General features: G+C 39.9%; 1 protein-coding gene across 10 annotated transcripts in view; it reads right to left on the reverse strand.

Annotated features, from left to right (window-relative positions):
• PPP1R13B (protein phosphatase 1 regulatory subunit 13B) overlaps nt 1-22669 on the reverse strand; it is a 139281-nt gene that overhangs the window by 7144 nt on the left and 109468 nt on the right. For 4 of the 10 annotated variants that reach the window (XM_073349755.1, XM_073349756.1, XM_073349765.1 and 1 more), the window contains 12 exons: nt 22419-22520; nt 21161-21335; nt 20606-20802; nt 17816-17980; nt 16524-16704; nt 14159-14317; nt 11976-12089; nt 10009-10178; nt 8387-8888; nt 6956-7719; nt 5071-5208; nt 4848-4981 (listed from right to left, as the gene is read on the reverse strand). In XM_073349755.1, coding sequence (XP_073205856.1) covers nt 4848-4981; nt 5071-5208; nt 6956-7719; nt 8387-8888; nt 10009-10178; nt 11976-12089; nt 14159-14317; nt 16524-16704; nt 17816-17980; nt 20606-20802; nt 21161-21335; nt 22419-22520 — 2801 coding nt within the window. Of the gene's footprint in view, nt 1-4847; nt 4982-5070; nt 5209-6955; nt 7720-8386; nt 8889-10008; nt 10227-11975; nt 12090-14158; nt 14318-16523; nt 16705-17815; nt 17981-20605; nt 20803-21160; nt 21336-22418; nt 22521-22669 lie in introns of all 10 variants that reach the window. The other 6 variants (XM_073349758.1, XM_073349757.1, XM_073349760.1 and 3 more) reach the window with 6 other exon arrangements.

Raw genomic sequence — 22669 nt, forward strand, 5'->3', positions numbered from 1 at the left:
TCTTGTTCCTGTTGGGCCTCTCCTCCAGATTGTTGTTGTGACTTCTGAGGCTGAGGGTGCTCTTCCTCTACCCTGAGAGCCAGACATCTTTGCAAAAAGAAAAGGAGGACTTGTGGCACCTTAGAGACCAACAAATTTATTTGAGCATAAGCTTTCATGAGCTACAGCTCATTTCATCGGATGCTTGCAGCGGAAAATACAGTGGGGAGATTTTATATACAGAGAGAACATGAAACAATGGGTGTTACCATACGCACTGTAAAGAGAGTGATCAGGTAAGGTGAGCTATTACCAGCAGGAGAGAAAAAAAAACCTTTTGTAGTGATAATCAAGGTGGGCCATTTCCAGCAGTTAACAAGAAAGTGTTAGGAACGCGGGGGGGGGAGGAGGAGGAGGAATAAACATGGGGAAATAGTTTTAATTTGTGTAATGACACATCCACTCCCAGTCTTTATTCAAGCCTAATTTAATAGTGTCCAGTTTGCAAATTAATTCCAATTCAGCAGTCTCTCGTTAAGAGTTGGTTTTTGAAGTTTTTTTTATTGAAGAACTGCGACTTTTAGGTCTGTAATCGAGTAACCAGAGAGACTGAAGTGTTCTCCGACTGATTTTTGAATATTATAATTTTTGACGTCTGATTTGTGTCCATTTATTTTTACTTGGAGACTGTCCGGTTTGGCCAATGTACATTGCTGGCACATGATGGCATATATCCTCTGTCCCATAACATGGGTATGTCAGGTGATCGTGACCTCATATCTCCTTGGAGCAAAGCCCCAGGGTGACAGATACCAATATGTATAGGAAGTGTTCTTAATTGCACAGGAGTACTGAGAAACTCTGGACAATACAGATACCCTCTGAGCTCAACCCCTGCTAGACACCCTCTGGGAAGTAATCCAGGATGGGTATCCACTATATTCTTCTGACTCCAATCCCAAATTCAGCAGGAGAGCTCTTGGTCCTAGAGAAGGCAGTGATGGCCTCCCTCTACGATACTGGCAATGGGATAGCTTGACTGCAGAGATATCTGTACTGAATGATATCTTGGTACTGGACATGGGACTCCAGAGAGTATCACAGTGACTCTAGTTCCATAAATACAATCAAGTCACCCACTGCTGAGAAACGGGCTGGAGCGGAGAGAGTAGTTTCTGTAATTCAGCCCATTGGTGCAGAAGAAGCCAGAGCTGGCAGTGCGGATGCAGCAGCTGTTGATGGTGCCAAAGTACCACTCTTGGTTCTGGAATGTGGTGTGGCCTTACCTTCTGATGAAGTCCCAGTATCAGATGGCCCCACTCTGAAGCACGAGGTGTCTCCTGACTTGGTGCAGGACGGAGACTTTTGCCTCTTCTTAGAGAACTTGGATGTGGAAGGACAAGAGGGAAGATTATGGGAGACTTTTTGTCTCCCTTCCATTTGCCTTCACTCTCCTCACCCGAATTTGTCGGAGCTGGTGGGCGGTGCCTTGGAACCAGCCAGAGCCACTACAAGGAATGTTCCTACCATCCTTAAGACATTTGGGAGTGGGATCTCCCCAGTCAGAGCCTGTGACCGCTCTCATAGACCTCTCCATGAGGAATCTTTTAGGTTAGAACTCCCTTGACTGTTTTGTCATCCTTGGAAATGACCTGCAGATACCGCACCTAGAAGGGACACGGGTTTTCCCAGGCAGTCCAAGCAAGTGTTGTGATAATATGTAACCAGAAATTACTTCTGGCAGTCTATGCAATTTTTGAAGCCAGGGATCCTTGGCCTACTCTCCACACTGCCGTTGGAAGAACTAGAGGGTGGTAAGAGTAGGTGAGTGAGTGTGTGTAAATAGGAATTATGATGTGTGGTACAGGAATCACATTGCTCCACATGCCATGGGTGGGATTCCCAAAGTTTAGGAAATCAAACCCCAAAAAGCTGTACTGATTAAAACAACTAAGACTAATTTTTAAAAATCATCTACAGGGAAAGCTGAAGTAGTCAGCACATACACTAAAACTTCATCCTAAACCATGAGCAGTAAGAAGGAACTAATATGGTGATGGTCTGGCAGCTCAGGGTGAGCATGAGGAGAATGGGGGCTCATGTGAGGACCAAACAGACACTGGGGAAAAATCTTCAGTCTTAGGCAGATGGAGCACATGCACAAACCTGAAATGGATTACACATAGGGACAAACACTCGAACAATGGACTATATATTATATTCCTGGGTGAATTCTGTGCAGAAATTAACGTTGTGCACACAGAATTTCCTTTCCCACACAGAAATGGGCTGCAGTACTGCTAGCCGGCATTAGGAGCCGCTGGACTCAGCAGAGCCCAGCTTGCTCGTAGAAGACACTGCTGGGGGAGGGAGAAGGAGCTAGAGGGTTCCTGGCAGCTGCAGTTCCCAGTATGCCCTGAGGGAAGGAGAGGGTGGCGCACAGGAAACGCTTGCTCAGTCCCAGGCTTGCACAGAATCAGGCTGTTTCTCCCTCTGGATTCCTGATCTTGGGGGACAGGGGGACGGGTGTCTGGGCAAGAGGGCAGGCCCAGTGGTGAGCTGGAGCCGGTTCGCACCGGTTCGCTGGAACCAGTTAAATTTAGAAGCCCTTTTAGAACCGGTTGTCCCGCAAGGCAACCGGCCAAACGTGGCACCTTAGGCGCCAACTCCATGGGTGCTCTGGGGCTGGAGCATCCACAGGGAAAATTTGGTGGGTGTCCGGCCCGCACCCAGCTCACCTCCACTCCGCCTTCTCCCCTGAACGCCCTGCTCTGCTTCTCCACCCCGCCCCCCCGGCTTCCCGGAGGAGGCAGAGCAGAGGTGAGCTGGGGGGAGGAGGGGGGACGGGACACGAGGAGGGCCGTCCATGCCAGAACAGGTAACCTGGGGTGGAGGGGGAGCAGCAGAACCACTCCCCACTCCACCTCACCTCCACTCCGCCACCCTGGGCCTGAGTGCGAAGCCGCCGCTTGCTTCTCAGCCCTCCCAGGCTTCCTGCGCGAACAGTTGATTCGCAGGACGCCGGCAGCGGGGGAGCGGAGAAGCAGAGCAGGGCAGCGTGTTCAGGGGAGGAGGCAGAGCAGAGCTGGGCTGGGAGCTGCCAGTGGGTGCTCCGCACCCACCAAATTTTCCCCCTGAGTGCTCCAGCCTAAGGCGCCACTTTTGATGTGATCAGTGGGGGGGGGGCAGCCGCTCCCCCTGCTCCCTGCTAGCTACATTACCCTGCCCCAGGAGCCAGAGGGACCTGCCGGATGCTTCCCAGGAGCCATCCCAGGTAAGCACCGCCAGGACTCCCCACCTCACCCCCCAGCAGGTCCCTCTAGCTCTTAGAGGCAGGGTGGGGCGGTGGGGCACCCACTACGGGGTGGGTGGGGCACCCACTACGGTGGCCCACGAGACCCTCCTGCCCGGTTCCGGGGGCAGTCAGGGGATAGGGGAGGGAGGTGGATGGGGTAGGGGCCCTGGGGCGGGAGGCATCAAGGAACACAGGGGGTTGGATGGGGCAGGAGTGGGCCACGACCCCCTTGCAGGGTGACGAGGGAACTGGTTAAGATTTTGGCAGCTCATCACTGGGCAGGCCCCACAGCTGGGCTTGGGGGGGGGTTGGGAGGTTCTGCAGGTATCTGGGCCGGGGAGGCCCCATGGCTGGGATGATGGGATGTGGGTATCTGGGCTGGGGGGGGGCCCTGCAGTTGGGCTCTGGGGATGAGGGGGTTTGGGTGTATTGGCTGTGGGGAGTACAGGTGGGCCCTGCAGGGGAGGGGTTGTGGGTGTTTGGGGATGGTGGGGAAGGGGACAGAGAAATAGGAACTGGGTTGTCATAGGGGTTTCTTTAACTCTCTACTCCTGGGGGAATTTTTGTGCGTGTCTGTATTTGTTACAGACATACTTGTTGACAGGTATTTTTAAATAAATTACCAAAATAATTGAAACTGGCATGATTATGTAGTGTTTCTTGACAAATAAAATTTGCAGAATTTTGCAGATTTTAAAATATTGTGTGCCGAATTTTTAATTTTGGGGCATAGAATGTCCCCATGAGTAATATTAGGATCAACTTTTTAAAAAGCTTTCCTTTTTAAAATCAATGGAAAGTTTTAAAAAAATTGAGGACACAAAAAAGACCTTATAGAAAAATATATATATATTCATGTATTTTTTAATAAAGTAGTTCATTACTAATACTGCGAAATTATAACAATCCACGGACAAAGGTTCCAAGAAGGTAAACCCACTTTTAGATAAAAATGGGGAAGGCTGTGTATTTCAAGTCAAAATTATTAAACATATGGGACACAAATTAGAACTATACAGTTAAATATAAACAATACACAATAGCATTTACTTATTATTTGGAAGAGTTTGTACATTACACTTAGGTGAACGTTTAGTAAAGTCATGCATTTCAATACCTCAATCATTAAATCTATATCTACACTAGAGACCTTACAGTGATACAGCTCTACTGATGTAGCCACACCACTGTAAGATCATGCTGCTCCATGCCAACAGGAGAGAACTCTCCTGTCAACATAATTAAAGCATCCCCAATGAGTGGCAGTAGCTATGTCGGCAGCAGAGTCTCCTGCCGACATAGTATTGTCCACACTGGCGCTTCTGTCGGTGTAACTTAGATCAGTTGGGATGTGTGTGTGTTTTTTTTCATATTCCTGAGCGACATAAGGTTTACTGACAAAAAGTGCTAGTGTAGACATACCCTTAGAGTTTACAAAAAACTCTATAGATTTACCAAAGAGTCATTTAGTAAATATATAATAATCTGATCCCTAGATAGCTCTCCACTAAATTTCATTATTTCAAAACTGACTGAATTGGGACTTTGAAGTTAAAAGTGCTAGCACACTTACCATCCATCACTGTCTGCTGCATTCACATTAACACCAAAATCAAGCAGGAACTTTACAATGTGGTGATGACCAGCACACACTGCATTATGCAAAGGGGTAATTCCTTCATCATTGGGTTTGCTGGGATCATCAACCTATGCGAAAAAATTGAAATACTTAAGCCCAAATCATTTCCTTCACTGAAAAAACGTGGAAGAGACAGACTACATTTAGAAAAGTTCACCTCATAAATGATCCTCTGTACCAGATCAAATTCTCCCTCCAAAGAAGCATCAAGCAGGAGAGCTAAAGGGTTGAACTTTACCCTCAAACCGTGACCAGTTCGTTCAGAGTTAGGTTTCTTCAGGTTGGTACGTTTAGTCTGAGTGAAAGAAAAAGTAGATGTCATTCCAAGTTGCATAAATAGCATAAAATATTCAGCTTGTTTTAACCAAACAAGCATTACTGTGCCCCCAAAGTGCTGATTAAGATTTGTCAGCATTTCCATTATAAAACCACAGTAGCAGATATGAAGCCCTGAAAATACTAATCTTATCATGTGGAAATCTGACAGTCATTCCAACACAACAATAAATTACTGTTTAAAAAAATGGTTAGAAGGTACAGTAGGTTAATTCTTAGTTCATCCCACATTTCTGAATATAATAGTTTTAAATCTCATCTGACATCACAAATGAAAGCAAGTCTGGTGGGCTCATCCTAGTCTCTAGCAAGACTTTGGTCTCATTACAAATTAAATGATTCAGCATGACTGGCAGTCTCTGCTCGGGAAAATCTCAGGTTTGAGCTAGCAGGAGTGTTCATTACAGGTTAGGACTGAGATGCATTAATTTGCTACGCTGTTTGCGGTGAGGAAGGAAAGCTTGCACAGCACTAGACTATTTTGTGTGTTTTTCTAGCCAGTAGTTCCAGAAGAAACATGTTCACAAAAACTGAACCATTTTAAAATTTGTTTTGTTAAACAGCATTTTACACCACTCATGCATTTTTCCCTGGCTCCAGCAAAATGTTTTAGCAATTTATGCTTTATGTGGACTACAGGCTGAAGGGTTTTGAAATGTGTGTTTTAAATTTCCGTTATACTTAAGTTTGGGGAAAAAAGATTATCTCCCCCTTCTCCCCAAAATCACTTTCACCTGTTCCCATAGGGGATACATGCAAGGCCGTGTGTACTCCGTGGCCAAGCTGGACCTAAATTCTTCAGCAAGGTCCTTGGATTCTATGACAGCTTTAGATAAATGAAAAAGTAGATGTGCTCACTGTATTCAATATGAAAGTGAAAATACAGTCATTGTAGCGGAGTAATATTTTTATATTAAATCCAATTTATTTTATGCTGTCCCCACATTTTCAATTCTCTACATAGTGCAGATTTTGACAAGACAAATAGTGTTGTAGACGTGCCAAGCTGAAACTGGAGGTTTTGGCAGCTGGAAGGGGGGCAGTTGGGGGCCGTGGCACCTGGGGAAACATGGAGGGTAATTTGGATTGTGGGATAAGCACATTAGATGGATGTTTCTGCTAAAATAAATCAGCAATGTTAACATTTATGTTGTCATTTTTAGGGTGTCGAGGTAATTTCCCATTGAGGGGAATATGGGTAGTTCACACCACCCAGAGCTGTTTTTTCAGACTGCCTGCAGAACTAGAAAAGCATCAGCGCAGCAGTTTCTACTCAGGTTCATGTTTACAGTTATCTTTGCAACCCTGAGGTCTGAAAGCATTTTTTAAATTTAAGTCTGATTCTGGAATTCAGTTCTTGGCAAGGGGTAATTTCAGATAAAGTTCTTCAGAAAGATGATACACAGGACCCTGAACATGCAGGATCATCTACAAAGTATGTGCATCATTTCCTTACTATCTAGCCAGAGTTGCATATGAAGTAATATTAGTACAGAAACAGCATTTTTGTCAACCTATCCATAGGAATCTTCCATGGTGCTATGTTCATTTTCCCTTTATTCCTTTGATACCATAAACCTTAGGCTATTTAGATTATTTAGCATAATCCCATTGTCTTCCAGTCACTGCAGGAATAATTGACTGTATAGCAACTTCCAAAGGCCAAGAGTAATACGCAATATAACTGTATTTCTGCCATCACTTACTGGAGGAAGTGGAGGAGGAACAGCTGGTGGCACAGGAACTTCATCTTCTATTGGGGAGCTGACCTCAGGTATGGGACTGGGTGACTGTTCAGTGGAAGGGACTACAGCAGGATTGTTATTATTGTCTTCAGTTGTCTCAGAGGTTTGGTTAGTGGTTTCAGTGCTAATCAGTTCCTCAGTGGCAGGAGAAGGTAATTCATTATCATTGGCATCTGATGAAGGAGGAGGTTCATCAGGAAGAGCAACCGTGGGTTGCACAGAAATAGGTTCTTCAACATTGCCATTGGTGCTAGTGTTTCCATTATCAACATCTGCTAAGTTGCCTATAAAGTCCTGTGGGTTGCTTGGTTGATAAAAAGGAGCACTTTCTATTCCTCCAGCAAGTGTATTAAAGCGCTGATATAACAGCTTCTGTATATTTGGTCCACTGGGCCCTTCAGGTTCAGTGATAGAGCTACGCTTCTTTAATGGCCTAGGAGCATTGGCTAATTTTCTTCTAAGAGCTTCAAGATCAGCATCACTTTGATATCGTAGGGGTGAATGCACAATAGGTGTAAGCTTAGTAGGACTGAGAGGGCGAGGAATGTTTTCCACATTGCTATTTTCACCTGATGGTGGAATGTTTTCCAGCTCTTGATCTTTTTCAGTGAACTCAATCTGAGGCTGAGATTGTGGCTGTGATGTGTGGGCGGGCAAAGATCCATGAAGGAATGGTAAAGGTGATGGAGAAGTTGAACCAGACTGTAGAACAGGTTTTCCATAAACTGAAGAAGAGAAAATGAAAGTGAGGGACTGTTCTGAATTTATATCAAAAAGGTCATGCAATAAGCTGCTGGATGCGCATGCTGCTGTTTGTTCATAAATCAATATAGAAGAAAAATATGTCAATAGCTAGGTTATGTCATAACCTATCACCCAGTTGGCTGATCAAACTAGGATATCAATACTCATCTGTTAGCGATGGAGATACTTCTGATAGTTATAAACTATTCATTGACAAATGGTAAGAGAAGGATTGTTGTAAAGAAAACCCTGCCAGAGACTATTTTTTTAATCAATCTCTGTAAAAGTATCTGGAATACAATGTATTACATCTAATATAATCCATATTGTTCCAATAGTTAGTTAGTATGTTTTAAAATAAAGATGTCTCACAGCACATGCCTATTTGCCACCTCAAAAACTACAAATGGGGTTAAATTAAATTGTGGTGCCATACTGTTTGAATAAGAAAAAGCAAAATCCTCCTCCTTTCCTCTAAATTTAGACAAGCTATTCAAACAAAATAATGCTTTTAAGGTAACTGTATTTACATTAATCTCAATTAAATTATTATTTATTACAAACAGATCAAAAAGCAAGTCTACTGAGTAGGTCTGAGGTAATAGTAGCCTATTTTAAAGGGAAAGGCAATAAATATATATATTCTACCTGCTTTTACTGATTTATTTAGGGTATTGTATACAGCCTGTTGATAGTTCTTTGGTGGTGTTGCTTGCTGAAGATACATTGAGTAGATGGAACTGGAGTTCACTGTTTGAGGTCCTTTTCTTGGAGACTGAGGCCTTGATCCTTTATCAGCTAGAAAAGGCCTGATAGCCACAGTTAAAGGGAGCTCAGGCCTGCCATCTCCGCCAGGAAATAAGGAGGGACCAGAAGGTTGATAAGAAGGGCTAGGAGGTACAGAAATTCTCTGTTGTATCTGTTGTGAGGAACTAGGCTGATGTATATTGCTCGATGGTGGTAATGGAATAGGTCTTTGCCGATTTGTTATACTGGAGCCAGGTCTTGGTAGGCTGCCATCCTTCCGCCTTTCCAGTGAATTTGTAGAACCTGTTCCTAAAGGAACAGAGCTTGGATAGGTTCCATAGTTTTGAGGCAACTGCTTACTTACACCAGGGATAGTAGGTGGCACTTTCCCCATATCAAGGCCCTAAATAAGAACAATACAAGTATTGTATGAAAAACTGGGCAGACTGCACCATCTCACAAATAAAATAAAAATAACCACGAGCAAAAACATGCACATCTTAACTAGTCAGATTCATAGTCCTGAAGGACAAGGAATAAATTATATGTATTTACATATATACACACAATTATAAAGCATGTTTTATAAAATTGTATTAGACATTATGCTTTCAAGAGAATTTTCCACAGAAGACTCAAAGATCAAGAGAACCAATATGTATCAGAGAGCGAAAGAGTATGCACACATCTTACAAGCCCATTGTAAGATATCTCCAATTGCAATATGTAAATATGAATCAAAACAATATTTGCATCATCAAGGGCTCAATTTTCAAACTTAAGCGCATATCTTTAGGCACCTAAGTTTGCAAGTTTGACCCCAAAATCCATTTGGTAATAAAGTGCAGTAAATCTACATGGCACTTCAAGAAAAGAAATTAAGACAAGGTCGTCACTTGTCAGAGCTTACAGTCTAAGAAAAATACAAACCACTGGGCAATGGTGCAAACACCAGAGGACACAAAAAAGACAACACTGGCAGGCTCAGTGTATGATGGATTTGAAGATTATTTTTTTAAAAAGGATTTTGAAGGAAAAGAAGAGGGAGGGTGATTAGTGGAAAAATGGGAAGTTATGCCAAGCAGCAGCAAGTGGCAACATGAAAGGTGTGAAACTGAGAAGGGAGGAGACAAAACATGTAAAGGGAGAGAATTAGGAGTAGGAAAGGGCTTGAGGGGGAGAGTCGGAAAAAGTGAAAGCAGAGATGTACATGAATGACAATACACAGGACCCTGAAGGTGAGGGACAGGAGTTGAAACTTGATGTGATAAGAGACAGGAAGACCGTGAAAGAATTTGAAGAAGGGAGATGAAGAGGATTTTATTAGCGGCATTTTTGATAAATGGAAGGGAAAAATTGAGATGAGCAGAGACCTGAGGCAAACCCTGCTAGAGAGGCCAAAGCCATAGTCAAAAGTTTTAGCAAAAAAGATTTATAAAAATACTACACAATTTTGGTAGACATTATGAGTTTAGTGGTTTTTATATGCTGCAAAACAAAAGAGCACCACATACGAAACCCACCAGCTTATCAGTACTTCCTAATACTGAAGATGGCAAAGGTTGACTGGATACAGTTCCTTGTTTTAAAGCAGTATCCATGCTTGATTCCTTCCAGTCTGCATTGGAGATTTGAGGTGGTTTTACCACAGGGGTTGAACTCTGTTTAAGCGTTGGCCAGTTTCCATCATTAGCTTGAAATAGAGGGAAAATGTGATATTTATGGTTACCAATGTCGATCACTGTAAACAAACAAAACATTTGAAGTGGAATCCATTATTCAGATTAGTTTAATCACAATGGGATTAATATGATGCCAAAAATCAGATAAGCTCTCATTAATGTTAGTGTCTGATCCAGAAGAGCAGAATAAAAGCTTAACAACCAGGAACAACAAGCTATTCGTTACCCTTTGACATGCAAATTAATTGTATTAAAATCAGCTCTAATGACAGATAGTGAATATTTGGGTACTAACTGCAATTTCAGTTATATTCCAAAATTAAACTTTTTTTAAAAAAAGTTCATCTATACATAGAAATATGCCATTAGCATTCAATATTTGATAATTTTTGGTGAACTACCAGGATACAAGGCTAAATTCTGCAACGTATCAATTATACCAATGTATATCATGAGTAACTGCATTACTTCAGTGGAGTTTTTCCAAATTTGCACCTGTAGAACTGAACACAATTTGGCCCAGAGTCATTGATATGCAGTCAGTTGTAAGTCAAGACCTGTTGTAGCTACATTAATTCCAGAAAACAAAAATCTCCCAAAGTGTACATTAATGTCTCTCCTCTTCCCACTACCTTCAGTAATTGTAATAGTGTCTCCCTGTTAAAGATTTAATTTTTCAGAAATTCATCTTAAATCAGTTGAAAATTTCAAGCCACAGGCATATTTATTCATTGCATGCAAAAATATTATGCACAATTGCATGTAAATTGAAGTAGCTAGAACTTGACTGAGTCCTTAATGCTTTAGTGTACAATTTTAGTAACTGGAGGAAACAATTCACTTTCTATTTTCCCAACTAGGATAAAAGTTTTAAAACTATCTGAAAGTTAGACCTATGCTGTTACACTGTAAAACAGTTTTGAATTAGTGCTTTGTTCTCCTGTTTAAAAGATCATATTTCAGTTGCTAGACTCACTCTTGCTCTATGAAGTGGATACGGTTGTTTTCGTTCTCCCACTGTTCTATAGTGACCACAGCAAAACAATTTAATAGTAGTATTGATGGCTTGTGAAAGAGGCACATACAGCCTTACTTTACCAGAGGACGGTAACTGAAATGCCAAGTCTTATGTGGAGAAAAGGGAATTTATTGGGATTCCTGGAACCTCACTGAGAGAAGACCAAATGAAGGTCAGCAATACTTAGTGACAAAGCCTTCCACTTCATCTCAACTTTACAGAGAAATTTTATCTAGGCCTCTCACTGATCCTTTTTTCCATTTCCAGATTTGTTACCATACTCTATCTTGTACAGTTTTTTTCAAAAACTATTTGACTGCTACCCCACAAATAGGCCACATAAGGGTGTGATAGATACAACGCAGTTTACACCACTCATCTTAGGGCTTATGAACCTGAGCCACTTTTATTTAACATCCAATTTCTAAAGAAGTTAGACTCTGGAGACAGTTCAGCAACCCATATTTCCACCATGCCAGCCCACATTCAGAGTTTAATCAGCTCGTGAATCTGTCTTTATCCTAGCCCACATGATTGTGATCTATTTTCTATCCTTTACTCATTTGCAAGTTACACTCTCTGCAAGTGAGCTGCCCTAGTAATTATCTTTTAAATTACCTTTTCTAAATGTTCCACACTAAGAAGTTATAACAACATTTTAATTTCAAGTCAATCTTGGTTGAATTCTGAGAGATAATTATGTTGGGATAAGAATGCTTTTCTGATTGTTAATTTAATACAGTTAAGACCATTGTAGATTTTTTTGCCCAAAGCACTTTGTGTAACATACAGTCCAGAAACTGCTTTTCAGAGTTTGTAGAATGCCAGGAAGTGCTGTAGTCAGGGCCGACATCAAGATCTGACACTGTCCATAAACTGTGCACCTTGTTTTTATTATCATCATCTAAGTGACAAGAGTAAGACCAAAAAAAGACAAAAGTAAAAAATACGTGCCTCTAAGTAAGGGTAATTTTTCTAAATGTGAACAGTGCATTGGATTAATATTTACTATACGATATACCTAAGATGTTTTTTAATTCTAGCATGTTTATTATGGTTACAGTTCATAGTTCAATTCCAGCAGTTCCTATATCCTATTTACACTAAACAAAGGAATGAAGATTTAGATTTAGTAGTTTAGATTTAGATTTAGTAGGTAAGAATGAAAAGAAGGAAGCACTAAACTTATTTAAGGGGTAAGAAATAGCAAGACATCATAAAACATATTTCACTCTTATAAATATACATGCACATAGGTTTAAAAAGAATGCTCAAAGAGCTAGACACGCATGGAGACTGCCTCTCACATTACCACCTAAACTGCGTGTCACACATTCAGCTAAACTGCAGTAACAGCCTACAATTACAGCTCTGGCCGCTAGAAGCTGCTGTGGAGAGGTGCTAAGCTGCTGCTGTCTGCAGCTCCCTCTGGTGCATCTGACCAGAGAAGGACCAGCTGTTAGGAACAAGCAAACCCTGACAGTGGCAGTGAGGGTTGCCGACCTTCCAGGTTTGTACTGGAGTCTCCAGGAATTAAAGATTAATCTTTAATTAAAGATATGTGACGAAACCTCCAGGAATTCATCCAACTAAAGTTGCCAAACCTTGGGCAGCAACAGCAGCAGCAGCAGCAAGCGGAGGCAAAGGCAAGGTCAGAAGGTGAGAAGATGCAGTTCTGGCCCTAGGCTCCCCTATTCAGCAACCAGCCAGTCTCCTAACTTGGACTCCACCATTCACCAAGCTGACCTGCTCCCCTGACAGGTCCCTGCTACCCCCTGCTCCTACCCAGCCCTCAGTCACCCCACCCAGTTGCCCATAATTCCCTTAGGTATCACAAGCCACTTCCAGCTACATCTTTCCCCAAGACACCTCCACCAACCCAGCAGTCCCCTGCTTCCTCCAAACTATCAAGTTATCCCCCTGGATCCTCCTAAAAGTCTAACTATCCAGCTGCCCCCAACACCCTTTGTAACCCCAGCCATCTTCAAATCCTTCCCCTCCACCCAGGCCTCCATCTTCCCTCAGCCTCTGAGCTTCCCCCATCTTTCCCTACCCAGACGCTCCCACAAACCCAGCTTCCCTTAGCTAGTCCCTCCTCCAGCACTCCCAACACTTCTGTTGCCTTCATCTTCTGCCCATGAACCCCCAAAAATCCAACTTCCCTTCAGTATCTCTGAGCCACTCCCGCTAATGCTATTGCCCAGCTTCTCTCTCTCTCTCTCACACACACACACAATTTCATCTAATTTGGTCATTTTACTAGTATATTCTAACAGTAACCATATACTGTAAACCAACAATCTGAAGATTCTTGATTTCACTATTACTATTATATTTGGGCCTTTTATAGAACTTTGTATTCATAGATTTCAGACCACTTGATAAACAGGAGATAATACTTATTCCATTTTATTTACCCACAGTCATGTAGAAAGTGAATTGCAAAAGCAAGGGTGAAATCCTAGTCCCACTGAAGTCAATGGGAGTTTGCCATTGACTTCAATGGGGCTGAGATTTCACCCAGGACCAGAAATCAGATCTCCCAATTCCCAGCACAGCAGACTATATAAACCCTCATAGCCTCACACATAATCCTATCTCCAAAGTAAGCCTACATATGCCAAGTCTCCCCAACTTTGTGAATCCACCCTAATTTATAGGTTGATGACCAATACAAAGTTTCTAGTAAGTTTTTATAACTATTCTTTCAGTATCTTTTTAGACCTAAACACTCAATGGGGCAAACTCATCTGGCAATACTCAAGGGATGAATTAGCCCCAAATCCATTTATTTCCTTTTAATCCCCAATTTAGCCTCCTAGAAAGTTTACATTACAATAGTGTATCTACTGCATACCAGGACACAGCACAATTTCTAAAATTGCTGTTTAATATGCATCTGTATGCATGAGCTCAGATCACCATATTAAAAACTGGCATTCTTAGCTAGCCAGCTATCATCTACACACTCACAGTGCAGGGTGTCAGACAGAGTAGGTGCCAGGAGGATGACACTTTGAACAGCAGACTGAAGAGAGGAAGTGGGAGGTGACAGAATAGGATCCACTATTATGTCTAAATCAGAAATCTTCCAGGTTCCTGGAGATTTTTTCACACACCCATAATCTGTCTCTACAGGACAGGCAGATTCAGTCACACAAAAAAAGAAAGAAAAAAAGTGGTGGAAAAATTACAATACAATGGCAATGCAGAAATTAGAACAGGAAAACTCAGAAATGCGGAAACAAACACGACACTTGAAATAAAAAAATCTCAAATTTCATTTTTTTTTCCTAGCACTGGACAGACAATATTTTCATATACAGCTCTTTTGAAAAATTTGCTTTAAATACTTTACATGTTTATGATTGTAATTGTAAGAACCAGTCTACACTACAAAGTCTCAGAGAGAACAATCTCTCTTTTACAGTCTGAAAAGGTCTAATGCAGAATAACCCCTCTGGTAGAATACAGCAGCTTTAGAAGTACATATGCAATTATCCAAAAAATACAGTGAGATTTACAAATACCAAAATGGTGTTTGCATATAAACTGCAACTTATGAATTGACCCTTTCCACATGATAAGAGAGACTTACATGCAACAAAATAGAAGCCAACACAAAGGAGTTGCTAATCTGTCATTTCATTCCACATTTAAATCACCATAAATATCTGATTTAAATTTTCCTCAAGGACAGGATATGCACACCCCATCATTGATTAAGTGAGGAAGAGTCTAGAAGATTTTGTACCAACTTCCAGAAAGTGAACAAAGTGTCCATATTTGATGTCAAACCTATGCCCAGGTTGGAATGAGCTACTAGATATAGTAGGAAAAACAAAATACCTTAACACCCTTGATATCACAAAAGGATATTCATAGATCACTCTAATACTACAGCTGAAGAGCAAGGTTTATGTCCAATCCATCTAAACATAGTTTGCATTCATCCAAAAGCAAGTCCTTAGGGTATGTCCTATGGACTGGTTCAACTCCCAACCCAGGGAGCAAGGTCCAAGCTTTGAGTGGGTATTCAATTCCAACCATCAAAACATAGGTGAAAAGAAAAGGAGTACTTGTGGCGCCTTAGAGGCTAACCAATTTATTTGAGCATAAGCTTTCGTGAGCTACAGCTCACTTCATCGATGCATCCGATGAAGCGAGCTGTAGCTCACAAAAGCTTATGCTCAAATAAATTGGTTAGTCTCTAAGGTGTCACAAGTACTCCTTTTCTTTTTGTGAATAGAGACTAACATGGCTGTTACTCTAAAACATAGGTGCAGTACTGCCTAGCTATTACAGATGATTGGCTCAAATGTCTCCTCCCACCCATTTTTGGATCTCACTTGAAAGGTGACCACAGTACATGGATTGGTGCATTTCTCAGTCTTAAGTCTTTGTTACCAACCCATTCTTCAGAGTTTTGACTTTACTAAGACAAACTGCCAGTGCAGAGAGTTCTAGGAGAATGTGAGCCAATAGGCTCAAGCACCCATGGCATAGATTTCCTACACCAGGCCCCATATGAGAAGGAGTATTACAATATGGACAGAATTGTTAATTATGGGATACCTGGAGGCTATAGTGTTGAAGAACATATTATAGGTATGACTGCAGAGAAGCTCCTTCATTAGCCGCAGTCAGGAAGGAGCTGGCAGTTGGAATACTAAAGGACATTCCACTGCAGAAGTAGCACAAGACAGACACACCCCAGAGCCAGAACCAACCAACCATTTTCAAACTTATTTTGGCAAGCTCTCCTCTTTCTGGGGAAACAGACCTGAGAATAGAAATCTATTACAACTTCATTTTTTGCGAAGTAGTGTATTTTGCCCAATTAAATACTGCTTAAATTAAAAAAAATTAAGACAAAGCAGAATACTTTTTTAAACAGATGAAAACAAAACGCTGCAAAAATTAGTTGTATTATATTTACAGATTAAATTGGAGTTACATACTGGATTTTAAAATACAAACGGATTTAAAATCCATTATTTAGAAGCAAACACTCATAGAGCAGAATTATTCATGGTCATATTTCTGACAATTGCACTTCCTCTTTTGTAGGTGCCCTATTCAGTTCATTAGCCATGTAAAAGACTGGAAAAGCCATGGAGACAACATACACTCAGCCTCTTAGGAAGAATGAGTGAGAAGAGACAAAAATATCTCAGATCTGTCTTGAATGACTAATATGCCCAATTCACAGAACAGCACTGAGAAGCCTAGCTCACTTTGACCAGAGAAGATTGTCAAGACATGCAATCTCCAAGGACCACTCCTTTGCCTCCTCCTACCCCAAATATTTTAATAACCATTACACTTAAATACTTACCAGATTTTGATCTCCCATGAGTCGCAGTGGAAGCGATGGTGAGAGACTGTGGTTTCACTGGGTCTACTGGTACAGCATAACTGCCAGCACTAGGAACTTGGATGTAAGGCCCCACTGCTGCTACTCTTCCTGAAGCACTCAGAGATGATTGGGGCGATGATGTTCCATTAATACGATTTAACTAAAATAGACAAATCAAAAATTATGTAAATGTCTATTTATCTAGGTATTTCTAGTGTGTTAAGAAAAAGTATAGTTGAACAATCTAAAATTATGCACTGTAGACAAGTCACCTCAAATTTGTTAATCAAATTTGAACCGGAAAAGCAGATTTCTACTCCACAAAACAGACTTCGTCCACCTGAAACTATACAGAGTTCTCAACCACAGCTATATTTTCCACAAGAAAAATATTTTCCTTCTGTTTAAGGGCTTGCTTCACCTCCAGACATTATAAGGTTGGGGCCCTAATAGGGCACTGAAAACCAAAAGTGAATCTAACTGTAATGGCCCCCTCCATCTGGGCCTTTACCTGGTCATCCAGAGGTACATACCATCAGAAAACAAATGTACAGTTAGGGTGACCAGACAGCAAGTGTGAAAAATCGATTTGGGGTTGAAGGGGGTAATAGTTGCCTACATAAGACAAAGCCCCTAATATTGGGATTTCTGGTCACCCTACATACAGTATCCAGCATGCAGTTGACCACCGTGCTTAATTTGTAACAAAAGAGGTGCCGGGGCTCAAGCAATTTTTTTACATTTATAACTGATACAGCAAGCCCAGAGGTGACAGGGCTACGAACTGCCAAGCCTAGAAGTGCCAGGGCTCAGCCTTGCAAGCCCTGGCACAAATTAAGCACTGGTTGTCCAGGTTATTGAACTACGGGCAGATCATCAAACCACTTAAATAAAAGTCACCTTTCTGCTCCATCCTTGGAGGTGGTGATTTTCATATTTGGGAACAAATATTTTACCAATTATCCAAACCTAACAAATGCCATGATGGAAAGCCAAAAATTAAGCCCTCATTTCTGAAATATTGTTACTGTTGCAATTTTTAAACAATATCCTAGTTCCCAACATAAAAATAAAAGGAAACACACTGCAATCTAAGCTTTTCCTAATGTCAGTGGAAAGAATGACAAAATTCTGGATTTCTAAAGGTTACTATTTTCAAAAGAAGTGTTTTTGTAATTGTGGTTTTTCAGCTGGAGAAAAAAAAGTTACATTTTATGACTCTTAGGTTGTTGAAACCACTAAAATGTGGCCCTTTTAATAGTTTATCTTACAGGAATGTTTTCTTTTTGACGTGCCTCAACTTTTTTCTTGTATAGTCGCTCACGCAGCTCATTTATACGCTTGTCCATCATAGCCACCTCCATGTTACGTTTGTTTAAAAGTTCTTTCTGCTGCTGAAGCTTGGAGTTCTGCTCCTGGTTAAGCCTATTACGAATCTTTAAAAATGCAATTGTTATAATTAAAGTAGATAATTTGACAGCAGGTGAAAAAGTATTTTATAAGATATCCAAAGACATGAAGTAATGTAGATTAAGTTCTTGGCTCTAAGTCTACAGTTCTACATAGCCTGTAACATTTGCATTGAAAGACAATTCTTTAGAATAATAAGAAAATATATCATAGGAAGCAATTGTACATTCATGAGCATATGATGAATCATCTAATTTATGGCAACTCCAAGCATCTAAGCATAAACATGTTTCATAAAGGAACACTGATGAGATAAAAACCAAATCATATATAAAATGTCACAGTAAGCTCATCTTTTTAAACCTTCTTAAAGTCAGTCAATTTTTAACTACCTGGATGGTAAAAAAAAATATATATATATATATATATATATTTAAAGAAAATGTCAGTTTCAACAACAGAAGCTATGCTACTGATTCTGCTTCCAATTCCAAATGAAACCTCTTGATACATGAATGGGATTCTAACTGAAATGCTGGTGCATAGGCTAGACACTGATTTTCCTTTCTATGTGGGAATTAAGGTGAAACCTTCATTTGAAGGCTTCTAAAGGTTAAGGGGGTGGGTTACCTCTACAGTTTAAAATAAATCATTGCGTCCTTCATAATTATTTTTCTTGTCTCCCCATTGGCTCTCTTTGGCACCTTCAATAATTCTGATAGTTTGTCCCAGTTCTCCACTTCCCATGTTGATTTTACATGCAAAGATTTTACATGAGGCAAATTTAAATCTTGATAAATATGTTGGGGGTCAAACTGACAACGAGCAACAATACAGACCGCAGCAATCTGTTAAGCATCTTTGCACTTAGAATTGCTCCAGAGATAGAGATGCACCTAGTGTAAGTGATGGGGGAAAAAAGCTACTTCTTTTTCAATTAAATAAAAATGAAAGAAAGATTAGATTAAGCTTCAAATTGTGCAACCTGGTATCATACTTTAAATGAAGTTTCCCTCCACTTCAGAGAAAAAAATTATATTATATTTTAGGTTTCAGAGTAACAGCTGTGTTAGTCTGTATTCGCAAAAAGAAAAGGAGTACTTGTGGCACCTTAGAGACTAACCAATTTATTTGAGCATAAGCTTTCGTGAGCTATAGCTCACTTCATCGGATGCATACTGTGGAAACTGCAGAAGACATTATATACACAGAGACCATGAAACAATACCTCCTCCCACCCCACTCTCCTGCTGGTAATAGCTTATCTAAAGTGATCACTCTCCTTACAATGTGTATGATAACCAAGTTGGGCCATTTCCAGCACAAATCCAGGTTCTCTCACGCCGCCCCCCCCCCCCCACACACACACACACAAACTCACTCTCCTGCTGGTAATAGCCCATCCAAAGTGACCACTCTCTTTACAATGTGTATGATAATCAAGGTGGGCCATTTCCAGCACAAATCACAAATCATGGTCTCTGTGTATATAATGTCTTCTGCAGTTTCCACAGTATGCATCCGATGAAGTGAGCTGTAGCTCACGAAAGCTTATGCTCAAATAAATTGGTTAGTCTCTAAGGTGCCACAAGTACTCCTTTCCTTTTCTTATTATATTTTAGTGATTGTTAAAGAGCATATCCCAATTACATGAAATCATCATACAAGAGAATGTCCCCATTTAAAAAAAAAAAAATCACGTCAATCTATACTCAAAGGTTCAGAACCTAAGGATAAAAGAAATACATGCATGTCAAGAAAGTGAGACTTGTTGAAAAGCATTACTTGTATTTCACATTTTTAAACTAATACATGGTAGAGCTCACAACTCAACCACAAAACACGATAAGCAAATTATAAAATCGATGAAATTCTGGCAAAATGGCATGTAGTTAAATATTTGTAATTTCATACATATAAACCAGAAACCATAGCAATGTAAACAAAATACTTTAACTTCTAAATTAGTAAGAGCTACACTATAGCTATAAAGGTATACTTAGAGAAATAAGGTAGAGAGTAATTGCAAATTTTTCTTGTATTTGCAGTTTATATTTTACTTCTGGTGATTCTGTTAAAATATAATCAGGACGGGCTTGTTATTTAGCCCCTACACATTTTAACTATATCATATATTCACTATTATGTTTTCATACTGCATTTTACAATGGATATTTTCACTGCTTAATCATACTTTCTAGCTATGAAAGAAGCTTACACAAGGTTTGCTATACCTACTACCGCACAAAAGAGAAACGATTAAGATCTGAAATTAGTCTGAGATCATAAATTTTAGAAAAAAGGAAAACCGAAACAAGCACTAGTTTTACATGCAGAGTTCAATTTTTGCATATCCATTCTCTTCACTGCTGAGTAATCCTCTTCAAATCATTTATACAGGTTATTATATTATTTACAAATTATAACAAAGTGGTGATAAAAAAGTGGTTTTGAAAATTAATGAAGTTCCCTTACCTGAAGTTTATTCAGTTAATGTGCCCTTACAAAAATAACACACACATTCTATCATACTGGTTAATGGGGTTTCCCAAAACCAAGTACAACATGAGTTGCAACACTAGGTGGGGGAAGTAAGTATTATTTTTGTTAATCTATAGATATTGTGAAAAATGTCTCAGTTAAAGGTTTACCTGTAGTTCTTGGTACAACTTTTTTAATTCTACAGCAGCAGGTCCGGTCATCTGTCCATTATAAGACTGGAATCCATTCAATTTCCCTTTCCTTAAGTCCTCCAATTGCTGAGTTAACTGATCCACTTTTAACACTGCTGCTTGTAACTCCTGCTGCTTCTCCTGGAACATGGCACTGATATGCTCAATTTCAGTAGCTATGATTTACAAAAAAAACACACCACAACAACCAAATGAAATACCAGTACAACTGTCTTGTGTGTTTTCATGGTTCTAAACATACAGTTATTGGAAACTGTAGTCCTATATACAGATACTTTTCCATCAATTTAACATAGCATACAAACTTATGCTTATAACATGCTAACATAATTTGCAAAAAGCTGAACATATTTACTAAAATCTATTATTTAATTAATTCACTTGTGAAAGACCCTTTCTAAAAATAGAACAGATACCCAATTCAATATCCTGTTGCTATACTAATATTTGCAAGTTACGGTACAAAACATCAGTGAAATTAACAATGGAAATAGATCTGAAATATCCACATACACAGATTGCCATTCATTATCTTGCTGTAGTCCACTTGTCCTCTCATGGCACGTATTTTTTTCAGCTTTGATTCCTGGGTCTCCACCCGTTCTTTAAGTTTTTGAAGCTTTTCACTCTCAGAAATAGACTGCTGCTGACGGCGTTCTTGCTGCTTCAGATAACGTAAACGTTGTTCCTGCCAAAACAAGGAGAACATGTATTCTAATTTTAGAGGAATTTTTTTTAATAGGTGGATAACGGCAAAACAAACAAACAACAAAACTTGACTTTAAAGAAACCCAAACTTCACTATCAACTTTGGATGGTTTTCTTGCCTATACATCTTTTCTAAATAAATAAAATCACACATGATAGTAAAATGTAATTAAAATATACAACACTACTCCCAGAAAAACCTACTATAATTTGTGCCTACACAAATTTGTCTTAAAAATAGGAATAGGGCACACTGCTTTTGAAGCTACTAAGTCAAACATCAAACGTACACCAAAAACAATTTCAGACTAAACATTCATTCCAACACATCTGTGAAGCTTCCGCAAGCATTTGTTTCCTGCTGCTAGGAGCATGCTTCCTGCTGTTGCAAAATGTCTTCCAACCGTCCATTACTTAATTTCCCAAAGGAAGCAAACAATGGTCAGTAGAGGATTTTAGACAGGCAAAGATAAGGAGATCTGCTATAAGATAAAGTTCCAACTCTCTAAATGACAGCCCACGCACTGAGCAAACACGGGAAATGTTTCTTTTTTTTCCAATATAATTTTCTTCCAGAGAACTGCAAATACAGCAAACTCTGTTAGCTTAAATCTATTTAAATATATTTCAGTCCTGCAGTCCAAGCATGCAATAGGTACTGTATATATTATATAGCATCATTAATAGGGTCACAAAATGCTTCACAGAAATACAAAACTTTGAACATACGTTCATGTTTATATATTCGGAAGGGAGTCTAATACAAAGAGGTAACAACAATATACTAATCCTTTTAAAGATGCATATAACTAGGGAGTCATACTAATTTTCGATGTCTACTGTTTATTAAGCTGTAGTGTTCTATATTGCCTGGATTTAGAAGTATTTATTAATGCAGCAGATTTCTCAGGGTCTTTTATTCAAAATGTTGTAGTGTATTTTTCTAAGTTCTTGAAAATTATATATGCCTATGTTGAAGGAAATCTATATATAATTTTATCTATGAAAGCCTAGTCTTTCAATTGTTGCAGTTTGTCTCTTTTCCACTCCTTTGTATTTTTACCTTAGCAACCAACATTTGCTGTTGGTTTTCAATCTGCTGCTGTTGTCTGGCAGCCATATCTTGAAGTTCTGAAAGCGTGAGTTCAACACGTGGATTCCCAACCTGTAGAAAGCACAAAGCACTACATTAAGATGATTATTTGTTTACACACATTGAATTTTCTGACATCAAAAACCAGACATCAGTAGTCTAAGAATGTTTCTAAGTCCCAATTAAAATCTAAAATACATTTTCTTTTCTTTTCTTCCTCT

The sequence above is a fragment of the Lepidochelys kempii genome, chromosome 6 (assembly GCF_965140265.1).
Source record: "Lepidochelys kempii isolate rLepKem1 chromosome 6, rLepKem1.hap2, whole genome shotgun sequence".
In the NCBI taxonomy this organism is placed as follows: domain Eukaryota; kingdom Metazoa; phylum Chordata; order Testudines; family Cheloniidae; genus Lepidochelys; species Lepidochelys kempii.